The sequence below is a fragment of the Triturus cristatus genome, chromosome 1_1 (genome assembly GCF_964204655.1).
Source record: "Triturus cristatus chromosome 1_1, aTriCri1.1, whole genome shotgun sequence".
NCBI classification, from domain to species: Eukaryota; Metazoa; Chordata; class Amphibia; order Caudata; family Salamandridae; genus Triturus; species Triturus cristatus.
The window spans coordinates 90,036,839-90,053,207 of NC_140579.1; the positions used below are offsets into that span (position 1 = coordinate 90,036,839).

Here is a 16,369-nt window from a genome sequence, read left to right on the forward strand (position 1 = left end):
GTTTCAACTGCCTGTGCATCCTCCGCAAGATCTTCAAATGGATCTCCCCCGACTGCAGAAGGACCGTCACCCACGCACTCATTACCAGCAGACTTGACTACGGCAACGCCCTATACGCCGGAATCAACGGAACCCTTCTACACAAACACCAAACTATCCAGAATGTCGCAGCCAGTCTCGTCCTTGGGATACTGCTTCATGACCCAACACCTACGAGACCTTCACTGGCTCCCAGTCGAGAAAAGGGCCACCTTCAAACTCCTCAACCACACTTACAAATCCCTCAACAACATCGGATCAAAATACCTAAAAAAAAGAGTATCCTTCCACGTACCCAAGAGGAACCTCCGCTTCACCGACCTCGCCCTGGCAGAGGTCCCCCGCATCCGCAGAATCAGAACAGGCGGCAAAGCCTTCTCCTACATCGCAGCCAGGACCTGGAACGAGCTCCCGGTGAACATCAGAAGCTCCCTGACCCTGCACAAGTTCAGGAAGGACCTCAAGACCTGGCTTTTCGACTCGTCTGGAGCTGCCCCCCCCTAGCGCCTTGAGACCCTCACGGGTGAGTAGCGTGCTTTACAAGCCCTTGATTGATTGATTGAAACATTACTAATCACTGAACCCCAAAATCCCACACTAGTCCTAAATTCCACCCAAGTTTAATATCATTTTGGAATTTTCCTCAAGATTTTCTATTTGTTTGTATTTCCTTAAAATTCATTTTCCATGATTTGGTTTCCAACAATATGGTTTCTCAGTTTTTGTTCTCCATTAATTCGCACACATAGGTAATTATGTACGGTAGGCCCGCATAGTTGACGATATGCATATCTCACATTACTCTGAGGGCTCATCGTCATGTGTGTTCCACTGACATAGGCGAATACTGTTGAAATGGGCACTGCTATCCAGGATTGTTCCACTTTTGTATGTTCAGATTTGTTTAGGGAGCACATGAAACAATTCTGCAATTCTTGTCTTTCTCTCTCTAGTTTTGTAAAGACCATGAGGGCAGCATTATTTAAAGGGTGCATTGGTCCTGCTTGCGCCTTGATGCATCCTTAACAAGGTGCACTGACGGCAAACATGGACAGTATGTCTGTTAGCTAACTGCCATGTTGTCCTTACAAGTGCACCCACTTGCCAGGCCTTACCCTTCCCTTTCCATGCACACCAGACACCCCTATAGTAGGCCCAAGGTACCCTCCTGGGTAGGGTGCAGTGTCTGTGAAAGGTAGGACATGTACTGAGGTGTGTACCATGTCCCGACAGTGAAATACTCTCCATTTCGTTTTTCACTGCTGCAAGGCCAACTTGCCCATAGGACAGAATGGGGAAGGCTGTGTAATATGTTTCCAGCCTATCTTCCCATAGGCTTAAGATGGAGAAGTGAAGCTTAGTGTGCCTGAACTCACAATTTAATAACACATCTTTTTGTGAAGGTGTTTTTTGAATTGTGTGTTTAGAAACCACGCTTTTAGAAGTGGCTGGTTTTTTTTGTTCTGACAATTCTGTGTGTCTGGTTGTGGATTGACTGTCTGGATTTGAATTTGATAGGATCTGGGAAGTGTCTTGACCCAGGGGAGGAGTAGGTGAGACAGCAACAGGCTGACCTGCATCTGGAGTGTAGGGGGAGGAGTAGCCCCCTGGATGTGAAGAGGCCTGGGCTGCTGCCATAAAAGAATGGCTCCACCTCCTGCTGAGTGTCTGAGGAACCAGACCCCCACTATCAAATGAAGAAGGTGTCACTGGCAGGAAGACACCCAGAACTCGTTTGGCCAGGTGTCAGTGCCCCATGATCACAAAGACTTCAAAGACATTTAGGGGTATAACTATAAGAGCTGAAACCCCTGAACTTCAGACAGCTCAAGACTGAAAAGGATTGAAACTACTTTGTGGTCAAGAGGAAAACCTTTGCCAAGGAAGAACAGCTGAAGAGACTGACAAGACGGACTGACCCTTGCTGTGTGTTCTGGGGCTGGCCTGCTATTTGCTGATTTAACTAAGCAGAGGCTAAGGGACTTTGCTGTGTGCTGTGTCCCCCTGCTTGAAAGGACTTTGCTGTGGGCTGTGTCACAAAGTAATTTGTCTCCAAGGGCCCGAGGAAAGCTGGCTCCCTGTTGTGGAAACTCAGAAACATCAAAGTTTCCATGTGTGTCTCAGCGTCGCTGTGTGCGTGTGCTTTTTGCAGCCTGAGACCTTCGAAAGCATTGCCCCAGGACTGTGTGGCCCGAAGCCCAACCGAGTCTCAACTACGCTTTGTGAGTGTGTGTGTGCAGCCTGAGACTGTCGTGGGGCCCTTGGTGCTTGTTGGAAAGTGCCCCCTGACTGCAGTGCCCCCGCAGGACGAATCATCATCCTCGCTGCTGTGTAGCTGTTTGTGGCCCGAGCCGTCATCGTAACGGACGCTGCGGATCAAGATCACCGCCGCAGGCCCAAGCCGCAACATGCTAAAGGATTTCTTAAAGCTAAGGAAGTCGTGAGGTAATCGTGATCGTTGTTCGCAAGAGGAATCTGCCCAAGATAGACAGCAACGGAGAAGGCAGTGCCGTAACCTGTACGGCTACAGCGTCGCCTTGCATCGGAGCTGCGTCGTCATCGGGAGTGCCCAGCAGGACGTCCGACGAGCGGGGAGAGAGAGCGAGGTAGCGCATCCCCCAGGTAAGGCTTGGACTCCGGTCGGGAGCCGCAACCATGTGTGACCTGGGGAGGTGTGCAGGAGAAGTACAGGAGTGCTCCGGTCTCTCCTCCGTTGCATCGCGTTAGACGCGCTGAGTCCTCGAGCGGCACAGACCTGCACGGCAGTACCGGGCCGCCCTCGGAAGTTCAGGACTGTTGTCTGTGGTTGGGGCCTAGTGGTGCCCGCGCCAATCGCGTCGATTAATCTGGTATTATGTTTGCCTTATGAACTGCCTTATTACTTGCATTAGGGATTGTATTATTCCTGCATTACGAACTGCCTTATAACTTGCATTAAGGAGCGCGTTATACTTGCATTACGAACTGCCTGATTACGTGCATTGAGGATTGCATTATTCTTGCATTAACAACTGCCTGATTACGTGCATTGAGGATTGCATTATTCTTGCATTACGAACTGCCTGATTACTTGCATTGAGGATTGCATTATTTTTGCATTACGTGCTGCATTAGTCTGACAATACGAACTGCATTACGAACTGCATAGCATTGCTTTAGGACTGCATTTGAACATCGTGAACTGCTCATTAATACCGCAAGAACGTACAAGTGTTTTTTGGCCTAATAACCGGCAAAGCGAAATATTACAAATACGCATATGTTGGATTTTTATCGCTTGGTCTTACCGTATTTTTCTTCTTGATAAAGATACCACTATTTTCATTCATCAGTGTGGTGTCCATTTGTACAAGAAACACAAAGGGTTCAGCGCTATATAATGTACATTTGTTATTCCAGGTTCATGTTTCCAATCAAAGAATAAATTATTCAAGAGTCTTCATTTCTTGATAAAATATATATCTTCTTTATTTTTCTTTAAAATGTTTTCTTTATTTTCAAGAAGCCAGAGATCATAGCCAACGCGTTTCGTCTCACATCGAGACTTCTTCAGGGCTATTCAGATTAAAATGAAAGAAATACATTACAAATCCAAAATTTGAAATTTTACATCTTTCACATACAAAAACAAATGCAACACATTCAGGATCACAAGCCGTACAAATTTACAATATAAGGGTCATAATTTAATAATTGCACCTTAAGGCATAAATTGCTTTTAGATTCCATTGTAACAGTTTTTCAAAAACAAGAATTAAAAATTGTTTCTAAACTCAATCGTAATAAAAAGGTTTTTTATCAAAGACAAAGATCGAGAAAATATATGTGCAGATGGTTATAGGCATACCTTGGCAGTGAAATATTGCGTGATCCCGTCAAATATATAATTGTTTCATGTGTTCTAGACTTCATCAGAGATTCAGAAACTCTATGCAGTACACAGTATCTATAATGATTGATATATATAATCAAATTAGGAATTCCTGTCAGCTATTTATATATATATCATGAGCATGAAAAACCATCACACATTTCTAATATCTATCTTGTTATAACAATAGAACATTATATATCATCATTGCATCAAAAAACATAGTCTCAAGCGGTATATAGCGAGGCAAAGAACAGGAGAAAATCAACATTCACCAATTGTCTCTATTTGGAAAAGCAGAAAAACCAAGAGACCCAAGTTAAAAAAACAGTCAAGAATCATTTTCCTAATAAAAGTCCAGTACCATTTTAAAGCAAACCGCCCACCCGATATATTAATAGAGTGGTACATGTATATCACGACAAACAATATTTTATGCGTCATTTGTGTGTTGACATGTTAAGCGCTGTTAAATGTCTAGATATCAGTCAACATTGTAGAATAGCAACGTAGTTAAATAAGAGTATTGTCGTCACTCACGTAAGAGCCTTAGTCACAATTATAATGGACTACTAAACCACCACTTTATATTCATTAAGTTGCAAATACTTTTGACTAGCATGAAAGTTTAACATTTCAATATACAATAATACCATGCGTCAATGCGGTATAGTACATAAATTAAATGGACAAATCACGACATGTTAATTATAATATGTCCAATGTCTTTGACGTTTCACTACATCACTTCTATATTAGATACTATTGCATGTCTGTCTATCATGCTATAAAGATATGTCTAAGTGTGAGCAACATCGTGGCTCTAACATACGATTGGTTAAAAAAAGCAAAAATAGACTGTTGCAGTACCAAATTGTATTGAATCTGCGGCAAACATCTATGTATCACGCCAATACGGAACACAGCAATATAAATCGTAATATGTATTCAATATGAAACCATGCCGGTAAGATGCCATATTATGCCTAAACTGAGGCGGACATCTTTGAGTTGTTCCAACCTAGATCATGACAATCTAAAACATACGAATACCAATGACCTCATAGTATATAGGCATTTAACATCGTCTGCATTTCAATACAACATTTTTTTTAAAAAAACACAAGCTGTAAACAAACCAAAATTTATAAAGTTGCCTTTATGTACTAACATTAAAAAACAGAATAGAGCAAAGACAGCCTCGACATCTTTTGTCCATTACGAGACATAACGGCAATCACACATGGATTAAACTCACCCAGAATGGCACGGTAGCCCAAGATGTATGTCCTTCGTGTTGTTGATGCAAAGACGAGCAATTACAGCCGCGTCTTTTTAAAATACCCGCCCGGAAATGTCAATTAACAAAAGTTAGAAGACGGACAATGCTTAGAATTGAAGTCAAGCAACACCGCAGGATGATCCTAGTATCGCGGCCATTTTTGACTTGATAACGCGCTCACAAGAGCGTGTATCATGATTTATATATGCACCAAATTATGTTTTGCGCTAAGTCTAAAAATTATTAATTTAAATTACTGGTCTCAATCTACACGTTTCTTTAAATATATTACATGAGTTTTACAGAAACGGCAATATATTTTTCTCGCAGTACTAATTGTTTATGACTGCTAACCAACCATAATGCGATTTATAAAAAATGCCTAATATGGATAAGTCAATATGTTTTAAGTATACCGACACCATTGTTCATACGGTGTTTTCAATGCTGAAGTATGTGCATTTGAAAACACGCCATGTGTATCTTGAACAATTTTAGTTCAGAACGGCAGCCATCATTGAGTGTGTATATGAAAAGAGTTTTTATCTGAAAGAGCCCAAACAGTTTCAGGGCTTTAATACGTCCTTATCATGACGGTTTGTCACAATTAGTCAAGTATACCACAGGCAAATTATTTTTTAAAAACATCATTGTTAATGCGCTATTTTCAATGCAAAAATAAAAGCATTCGAAAACGCGCCACATATAACTTGATTTATTATGGTTCAAAATGGCGGCCATCTTTAAGTAGATATGTAGAGAATATTTTTACCTGAAAGAACCTGAATAGTTTCAGGGCTTTGATATATCATTACCGTGACGGCTTGCTATAATTATCAAAAAGATCGTACAGAAATCATGGAAAACACAATCATTAGTTTGTGAAAGAGAATTAACGAAGAGGGCATATTATGCTTCATTCCAAAAATCATGGTATAAACAATGCCCGATGGGACAAATGTATATAGGAACAAGCACATAGATCTCATCACTAGGTGTTCTCATGTTCACCTAGGCTATATAGGTTGTGGATAGAATTTCAGACTTACAGTCATTACAGAAGTAGATGTGAATATAAGTGTAAGTCACTATAGTATTCAGCAGAGAGTGCAGCTAATCCATATCTACAAGAAATGATGTAGCTCAGTATTAACATTCAGGCCAAATCTAACGGTCCTAAGACGGCATATCCAAGATGCTTCACGTTGCCTCAGAATCATCTCCCTGTCACCTCCCCGTTCTGGTACCTTGACATGGTCAATGCCAAAGAAAGTGAAGTTCTTATCCTCAGGATGTTCACAATGTATATGCATAGCTATTGGATACTTCACATCAATATTTCTTATTGCTCTGGCATGCTCTTGTATCCGCAATTTGAGGCTGCGGATACTGCTGCCGATATATTTCTTTTTGCAAGCGCATATAATCATATATACTGTGAATGTTGTGTTGCAATTAATGAAATGATTAATTGAAAATTCCCTAGATTGGCTACCCATGAACTTTTTGATTTTATTAACACCATATCTACAGACACAACAATTCCCACATGTGTGAAAGCCCAAGGGTTTATTGGGCAACCATGTGGTGGAGGGAGTCTCGATTTTTTTGACATAACTTGGACTTAGTATATCTTTCAGTGTCTTACTCCTTCGATATACTACTTTTGGCTTTTTAGATATGGTGTTGCCTAGAGAACCTTCTTTCTCTAAGAGATGCCAATTTTTCCTTAGAATGTTATAGATATGGTTGCTGAATACATTGTATTCTGTGATGAATAGAACCATAGATTCCTGTATCTCATTGTTTGGCTTGTTTCGTGATTTCGGTATCAATGTTTCCTGCCTCTTTAGGGACATAGCTCTCTTTTCGGCATTGTCAAGACAGGTTTGGTTATAACCCCTTTTGGTGAAGTTCTTTTTGATTTTTTTGATGTTAGTAACAAAATCTTCGTCTAGGCTACAATTTCGTCTTGCGCGGACCATTTCACCATATGGAATGGCAGCAATGGTCGGTGGAGGGTGTGCACTTGAGGCATGCAAATAGCTGTTACATGAGGTCTTTTTTTTGAAAATATCACTGTGTATACCGTTATCTTTTACAAACAGTTTCAGGTCCAAAAATTCAATATTTTTGTCAGAATGTTGAATGGTCAGTTTCACATTGAAATTGTTACTGTTCAGATAATGATGATAAGAATTAAGTTGATCCACTGTTCCATGCCAAATCATGACAATGTCATCGATGTAACGTCCGTAGAAAATCACATTGTCACTCCAGGGACGTGCTCCAGGACCCCAGACATGCTCCACCTCGTACAATCCCATAAAAAGGTTTGCATAAGATGGAGCAAATCTGGAGCCCATGGCAGTGCCCTGCCTCTGCAGGAACCATGTGTCATTGTGTAGGAATGCATTCTGTGTCAAGATCATCTCAGCCATAGTCAGAAGCATATCAGTATGTTCCAGATGTTGTGCTCCCCTCTTAAAAAGAAAGTATTTGAGAGCTCTCATACCGTCCTGGATGTGAATACAAGTATATAAACTTTCAACATCCATAGACACAAATAATAAGTTGTCATGATCCCAGTTGAAGTCCTCTAGTTTGCACAACAAATCAGAACTATCCCTAAGATGCGATGGCAAATTTTTTACAATTGGCTGTAGAAATTTGTCAACATATTGTGCAATATGTTCTGTTGGTCCACCATTCCCAGAAATAATGGGGCGCCCAGGTGGAAAAGGACCCCCCTTATGAATTTTTGGCAAGATATAAATGCATGGAGAACGGGAATGGTGGACCTGTAAAAATTTGTACTCTTGGTCTGATAATAGACAAGACTCATGCCAATCCCAGAGTTTAGAGTTGATATTTGTCTCTATCTGTAAAGTAGGATTGTTCCCCATTTGTGGTGTTATCACTGTGTCACTGGAGTGTGGTTGCAAATACTTCATGCATTGCCTTGAAGATAAGCCTGACTGCTCGTGCCAAGCTACCAGGGGGTGAGCAGGGGCTATCAAAGAGGGTGTCCCTCCTTTCCCTTACTAGAAGCAAGGGTCCCTATTTGGACTAAGGTAACGCCTCAGCCAACTAGAGACCCCCAGTTCTAACACATACCACATTAGTTAGGTCACCTCTCAATGATAGTGTACCTTCAAATGAGACTTAACACTTCCTTGCAAACCTCTTTGAGCCCAGATGATTTATATGCTCTCCTATGGCTTTGTGTCCCTTGTCTGCATTGTCATTGGCATTCAGTTGGCTCTCAATTCTTGGAAGCCTCCATCCAGGGTTTAGGGTGTGACTGTCAATAGGAAAGATTTTTACTCACTTGCCCAGGTTTTAATGTACGTCCACTCTGAAAGTAAGAAGAAAATAGAGGAAATGTAAAATCAAATCCAACAACGAGGAGAAGGTTACACTAAACATTTATTACTATTTATGAAACTCACCCCGTTCTGTAGGAAAAGTGGCTGTATTAAAAAATAGAATTGATATATTAGATCTCGAATCAAATCAGTCCATTCTTACTTGTTTTTGTATTAATTGAAATAAACTTTTATTCCCACCTAATCCCATCCTTCCCTCCGCCTATTACCACTCATCCTACTATTCTATGTACCCCTCATTTCCACCTTTCCGCACCTCTAGCTGACCAGTGAGCATCCGGGGCGATGTATCAGATGATTTCCAGAGGGAAGGCGCATCCCGGACGTTATTGCTACTCCAAACCTCACAGTACAGGGTGAGCAGTAGGGACCACAGTTATCAGATACTATATTCTGGAACTGAACACTGTATTTGGGGAGCAGGTGGGTCAATATTCATCTATGCTATTCATTTGTAAAGGATGTGATTTCTGTATTTTTTCTTGGCGGTGACTAATCCTACTGTCTCTCGTTGTTACTTGATTATATTCCATGCTAGGCTATCAGTTTCTCTCCTCTTGTTACTGATCAGATAACTTGATAGAAGTTTGTCTCATACTAACAGGTCAGATTCATTGCTACACTTTAAGAAGACAAATTATCTAAAATGTAGGCCACTTGTCTCACTGGAGTCTTTTCTGGCCACCTTCACTGCCTGATTTCAAAATAGATTGTAATCTCTTCAATTGCTTTATAATCCAAGCTCCTCTTCATCCTTTTCTCTGACATTCATTCCTCCACATATTTTCTAATGTTCCCCACAACACTGTTCTAGATCATCTCCTTGAGTTGTGACAAGGAAAAATAAGAACTTACCCAAAAGCATAACTTCTTCAGCTAAGCGGATGCATCTGTTTATTTATCTGACAATAGTTATCTATGTGGTGGTAGCTTTGAAACTTTCAATTTGAGTTTGTTATTATTGCCACATTTCCTTTTTTGTTCTTTGAAGATGTATTATTTCATCTGCTAATGCTAAATTAACCCTTTTAATTAATAAAGCTCCCAGTTTTAAGGTAGTTACGTTTTGGCATTCCTTCTGTATTTATCCATATTTTTTTCCTATTGGATGTACTTGCATGTATGCATTTCTGAGAAAAAGGACGTTTCAACCACAATTTTTCTATACTTCTACAAAAAAAATGATTATTCATCTTTGCTAATAATAGAAATTAGTGTGAATGGTCATACACAGCGCAACCTAAAAGTTTATTAAGCTTTTACTGAAAACAAACTGATGTTTATGAAATTTCTACTTTTCAATAGCACTTACCGGTGAAGGTATCAAACACTGTAAAATACATTAAATGTAATGCAAACAGAAGTCCTGGCGTGGCAGTAATTGCTTTAAAAATCTTAGTAATCAAAGTAAAAATAAATGTTTTCCTCTGTACGTGTAAAAAGGGAAAAAAGGGAAAAAGGGAAAAAAGGGAGTTTCATGGGGTTATAGGTGGGAGCTTTTTAGCATTTAGAAGATCCCCACTGTGTGGTTGGGTTGGTGGTAGCACAACCTCCATTTAATCACTCGCCATACTGAAGGGTATAAAGTTCATGTATGTTTTTTTCCATGCCAGGGAAGCATGGAAGTGATTGCAGGTCAGCATGTAGCCTTGCCATGTGGGCACTCTTACCCTCTACAAAAAAATCACAAAGAGGGTGTGTAATGAAATGGGGTGTATTATATGGTGTGATTGTGCAATCTAACCATGTAATACGCTTAAAAACCCCTTTTGGACCCCAAGTGTTAGTCTGTTAAACCCACAGCTCAACTCTGGATAGCTGCGGAACTGAGCAGCAAGTGTAAAGCAATCAAACAGCACCAAAATAATTGAAGAATAAATTAACACGACATTCAAGAAATCCAAAACCAATTTATAAAAAATACTTTGTTTTTATGATAATTTAGACACTAGTAACAACAAAAAAAGACCCATCAAAGGGTTCCATAGATATGGATTTTACAAGAAATTATAAATCAAAGTATTTTCACTCAACTGCAAACAAGCATAGGCAAATTCAATGTATCTGACACTTAGAAGCTTTATCCGAGAAAACTTGGGCAAGTGTCTATGTGGTCAGGTAGAAGTACTCAGGACAACCAACTCCTGCACGGAGCTAGTCAGGATTACCAGCAAGGTCCTTAGAAACAGGTACCTACACAGAAGAAGCAGTCCTTGAACAGTTCCAGTCACTGTATTCACCTTGCAATGGATTCCTATGGAGTGGCGCTTATGCAAGGAATGAAGCATGCTGAAGATGCTCGAAGGATGCTGTGCACACGAACCCATAGGCAGAGATCTTCCTGCAGGGATTTCCTCACTCCTCAAAGATGGTGAGGGAGTTACAGGGTTGGTGTCCCACGAGGTCCTTTCTGGTCTGGTCGAAGTCTGGTTGCCTGGTGCTACAGTCACAGGCCAATCCTTCCTGGGTTGATAACTCGTCTTCTGAGGGCCCTAGTAACTCTCTGCCAGGTCTTTGTCCTCAGTGCTGCACAGCGGTGGTGGTAGCAACCTGAGGACTTTGGGCTACCAACTGACCCCAGTAGGTTCCTTCAGTTGTTGTGTCACTGTCCTGCGAACAGGAAGCCAGTCAGCTGGCCCCTGGAGTTCTCTTGGCTTGACTGGGCTCTGGAGACAGCGTCTCATTGAGCAGGTCACAGCAGGCACAGGCCCTCACTTCGCTAGGCACCAGGTGCAGCCTCTCTTTCAGTGGCAGCTGGTGAACTTTGAAAGTGGTGAGGCTAAATACTAAAACCCCTCATACTCATGGACACTGGTGCCACTGCACCTGTTACACCAGTGATAGCTTTGTCAATCTATCATGCATGAACTCCCCTCCAGACATGCCCCACTGCTGTTCCGTTATTGTTTAACATTTTGGGGTGCTCATTTTCCATGTGAAACCAGGCTTTAAGTGACCCCCTTTTACCTTACCTACTCTCTAATCCCCACAGTGCTCGCTACTCTCTCCTATCCTTGTATTGCCCCCTTTCCAACCCTTATAGACCCTTCCACTCCCTTTCTCCCTCACATACCCTTTCTCTCTCTCCCTCCTGAAAGTCCATATTGTTCCATCTTCCACGTACTCACTATGTCACCACAGTCCACATCACTAATCCTCTCCTATCCTTACAGACTATCTTTGGGAATTTCTTCTGCATAGATCCTTTCACACTCTCCCATTCCAAAGGCCTGTAAAAGTATGTCCTATGTACGCATATGCCCTTCCATTTCACTCATGATCTTACCTTTCTCCGAGTTCACATTCACCCGCATCCCGTTCTCCATTTACAGTTACTATCTGCACCCCTTGCTTTGGAAGGAAAAGAGGTGCAATGGGGGAAATTGTAAGCTTGAGTTATCACGGATGGTTGACAAGAGTTTGGCATGGGTGTCTCTTTAGCCCTCTTACTACCTCAGATACTGAAAGAAAGCTCAAGAAAAAAACAAATGCAGCACTGCCTCTAGGAAGCCTAATTAATTCAGTGCCCCATTTACTAAATGTGGCTCTGGCAAAGAAAGTTTCAGAGCTGATTCTCCCAACTATACTTTGCACTGGTGATGATCTTGGCCTGGGGTGGCAGATCCAGGCTTGGGAGTATAGACGCTGACTGGGTCATGGAGGCACAGTGTTGTTGGATTAGAGCACACACCACAGTGTCTCTTAGGCACTGCACATAGTAATGCTATGTAAAGATGTTAGACCTTGCCTGGTTTCTTTTTGTACGCTGCTGGTTGCTTTTCTGTGCACTGTTGATTTCTCTTTATGCCTGCTATGTCGCCACGTCTTCTACTTATCATGCAGTTTTCTCCTTCTATTTCTCACTGCTTTTTGCCTTTTTTCAGTCTTCCCCTCCTCTACATACTTTGCGGGTCCGCCTCTTCTCAATACCCAGGGGCAGATTTACAAGGCCCTTGCGCCACTTTTTCGTCACTTTTAACATGGGAAACGTGACGCAAAAGTGGCGCAAGGGGCTTGTAAATCTGCCCCCCGGTGTCATTCATCATCTGCTTTCTCCCTCTGCTTCTCACAGTGAACTTTCTTCCTTCCACCAAATGATTCTTCTCATTTGTTTGGCCGCAGTTCTCATTCTTTGCCCTTACTGAGCATAGGACAATAACACAGTCCTCAGTCGATGCTGCCACAGGACCCTCCTCTAACCCACATGATGGTCCTCACCTGCAGGGGTGATTGAGAAATATACATTTGAGATGTACGAAATGAAAGTGTGCTGCCACCTTCCAAATGGCAAAACGTCTTCACTCACCTGGGCACTGGCCTACGAGAGCAGAACGTAATCAAGCTTGATAGGGATTCAAGAACTATTCCGAAGGTGGTTCAGGACAGGCGAGTGGCAACGGGTGACAACTATCTGACCACGCCTAGGAAGGTATGGCTACAAGTGGACTGGCCTGTACTGTATCAAAGTAAGAGTTACTTACCTTCGGTAACGATGTATCTGGTAGAGACGATTCTAGCCGCAGATTCCTTCACGTAGAATTATCCCCAGGCGTGAGACTGGACCCGGAAAACTTTCATTCCCAGCATCCCTGCGCGCCGGGGGGACTTTATCACGCAACTCCGCCCAGGCGTTGTCCACGCACGTGACATCATCGAGGTCACATAAGTCCCACCCCGGTGCGCCTACGTCAGTTTTCTTCGGAGAACTTTTCCGCGCTACAACTTGGAGCCAGCAGTTCTCGTTCTTTGCCCTTACTGAGCGTAGGACAATAACACAGTCCTCAGTCGATGCTGCCACAGGACCCTCCTCTAACCCACATGATGGTCCTCACCTGCAGGGGTGATTGAGAAATATACATTTGAGATGTACGAAATGAAAGTGTGCAGCCACCTTCCAAATGGCAAAACGTCTTCACTCATCTGGGCACTGGCCTACGAGAGCAGAACGTAATCAAGCTTGATAGGGATTCAAGAACTATTCCGAAGGTGGTTCAGGACAGGTGAGTGGCAACGGGTGACAACTATCTGACCACGCCTAGGAAGGTATGGCTACAAGTGGACTGGCCTGTACTCTATCAAAGTAAGAGTTACTTACCTTCGGTAACGATGTATCTGGTAGAGACGATTCTAGCCGCAGATTCCTTCACGTAGAATTATCCCCAGGCGTGAGACTGGACCCGGAAAACTTTCATTCCCAGCATCCCTGCGCGCCTGGGGGACGTTATCACGCAACTCCGCCCAGGCGTCGTCCACGCACGTGACATCATCGAGGTCACATAAGTCCCACCCCGGTGCGCCTACGTCAGTTTTCTTCGGAGAACTTTTCCGCGCTACAACTTGGAGCCAGCAGACAAAATTGTGAGAGTATAGGAACAGTGCGTGAAAGAGCAGAAAAAGGAATAGTGAGGAACGACACCATAAAGAGCAGTGCCCAGCACTGCTGTACCCAAAGGCAGGGAAAGAACAGAGCAGCAACCCTGCCAGTACAGAGACAGCCCCCCAGAGACAAGGGACATATGTAAAAATGTCACGATAACATGCAACAGGACTACAACCCCAACCAAAGACAAGGAGACACACAGGGAACGACAAAACTGCAAGACATCCCCATCACAGAGTGTGACAACCCCCATCAGGAACAAGGGCAGAGACACAGCCAAAAGACCCCAACCTCAAGGAACGCAAAGAGTCAGAAGTACCAACAAACCTATCCTCCCATGTGACAACGGGGAGGAAAAAGGGACTGCCTGACAGAAAGAGGGAAAGAATGTACTCATAGAAGACACAGCCACCCATAGGGAAGCGAGTGCAAAAGACCAAATCACAAGCCCTCGCAGAACGGGGAGGAAGGGCAGGCCGTGAAGAAATTTGTGGCTAGAATCGTCTCTACCAGATACATCGTTACCGAAGGTAAGTAACTCGTACATCTGATAGAGACTACTAGCCACAGATTCCTTGACGTAGAATAGATACCCTAGCCATACCCAAGGGGAAGGAGGGTCTGCGAGAGGATCCCACCCACCGGGGCACAACTGAGCGCCGTACGGGGGCAGAGTCCGAAAACAGGACGAGGAGCCCCATCCCCCAATCAAAGGGAAATCCCGCCAGCAGGAGGCCACCAACCCTGAGGTGGGGGGCGGGGGAGGTGGGGGGTGGGGAAGGGGTGCTGGAAAAGAAGATAGCCTGTCCTCACTAAGCAGAGGAAACAAGGCAAGGCGCAAAGAGGCCAAACACCCCACGCCCATGTAAGGCAACAAAACCTCCGCCCAAGGCCAAGGCAAGGAAGGAGCACCCAAGGAGAAGAGCAACCGAGAGACTCCAAGGAGAAGAGGCAGAGCAAAGGCAATCCCACACAGGACGGCGCCAGCAGCAAGAAGCAGGCGGAAGCCGAAAAGGGGAACTCAAGGTCACCCAGGAAGAATCGTCCAACGCCTCGCATGGACAAACTGCGCCCGCAAGAGGGTCCGGAAGTCAGGGACCATCCCCCCCCCCACAGGGAGAAGAGGTAGAACCGAGTGCAAGGCCCACTGGAAGCAGCGGAGAAGGCAGGATGATAGTCCCACTAAAGCCCCAAGAAGGCACAACGGTGCAGAAACAACAAGAGGGCGGCACTGGCAAGCTCCGCCAGACGCCAGGGACACCACAGAGCGAAACACTCAAACCAAAAAGGCGAAGAAGAAGGTTGCATCCGCAACATACCATAACACCACGAAGAGCAGAAGCCCGCAGGCGACCACAACTCCCCAGTACATACCAGGGCTATATAACAGCCAACCCTGTCCCACATAGGGCATGTCATATCTCTAGACATGGGAACCTCTTAGGAAGAAACTTCCGCAGCAGAGGACAACAAAAAAGACCTGGGGCAAAAAACCCCGCAGGAGGCCTATCAAACAGCCAGAGGGGAAATGCAGAAGGCCCAATCTCAGGCCCAGCATGGTGTAAAAAACACAAAGGAAAAATACACAGTCAAAAAGGGCTGGCCAGCAACCAACAGAACCACAGCCTCAGCAAGGAGGACTCGAGTGGCCATGAAGCACACAGAACAGACAACCGGGGCGACCAGCCCCAACGGAAGAACAGCTCCAAGAACCAGATCAACACGCAGGTCACTGAGGAGGAGAAGAAGGAGGGGAGGAGGACGATGAAGCCCCGCCAAGAACCTCTGGATGGCTGAGTCCGCAGGGGCATGGAACAAAAGAGCACCATCGAAGGAAAGGTCCACCAGCCGTTCTCGAACATTCTCCGGGAACACACTGTCCTGAAGCCAGGCATGGTGACGAAGGGCAACTGAAGAGGCCATGGCACGACCCAGCACCTCCGAGATGTCCAGAGCGGAACGAAGGATAAACGCCTCCAGCTCCCGACCATCCAAGACATGGTGTCTCAAATCCACACAGGCACCCTCCTGAGAAGCGGCAGACATAAGGGACTCCGCTGAGTCCCACAAGCAAGAAGTGGCCCTAGCCAAAACACAAAGTGTGTTAAGGGCCCGCAGAGCAGCATTGGTTGAGGCAAACATATTGCGCCCCCATGAGTCCAGCCAGCGGGCCTCCCGTGACGGGAAAGGAGACAGCCGCGGCAAAGCAGGAAAGGCAGACTGAAAAAGGGGGCCTCTGGTCGAAGGGTGAAGAGAAAGGCACACCGGATCACGTGGTGCCGGATGGTGGCGGTGCAGAAGGTGCTGGGGCACCGGGTCCCCCGTGGCGGGACGGCCCCAAGTCCCCAAGAGAGAAGAGTGGAGTGAACCCTCGAAGGGTAGCAACAGTTCCCTACCACCAGAGCCCT

The 16,369-nt window shown here is 44.5% G+C and overlaps 1 protein-coding gene across 1 annotated transcript in view; it reads right to left on the bottom strand.

Moving 5' to 3' along the window:
• Window positions 1–16,369, bottom strand: part of LOC146869568 (zinc finger protein RFP-like) — a 96,385-nt gene that overhangs the window by 60,880 nt on the left and 19,136 nt on the right. Inside the window, exons 5-6 of the mRNA XM_085639530.1 lie at window positions 8,645–8,665; window positions 8,524–8,550 (exon numbers count right to left, since the gene is read on the bottom strand). Coding sequence (XP_085495656.1) covers window positions 8,524–8,550; window positions 8,645–8,665 — 48 coding nt within the window. The remainder of the gene's footprint in view (window positions 1–8,523; window positions 8,551–8,644; window positions 8,666–16,369) is intronic.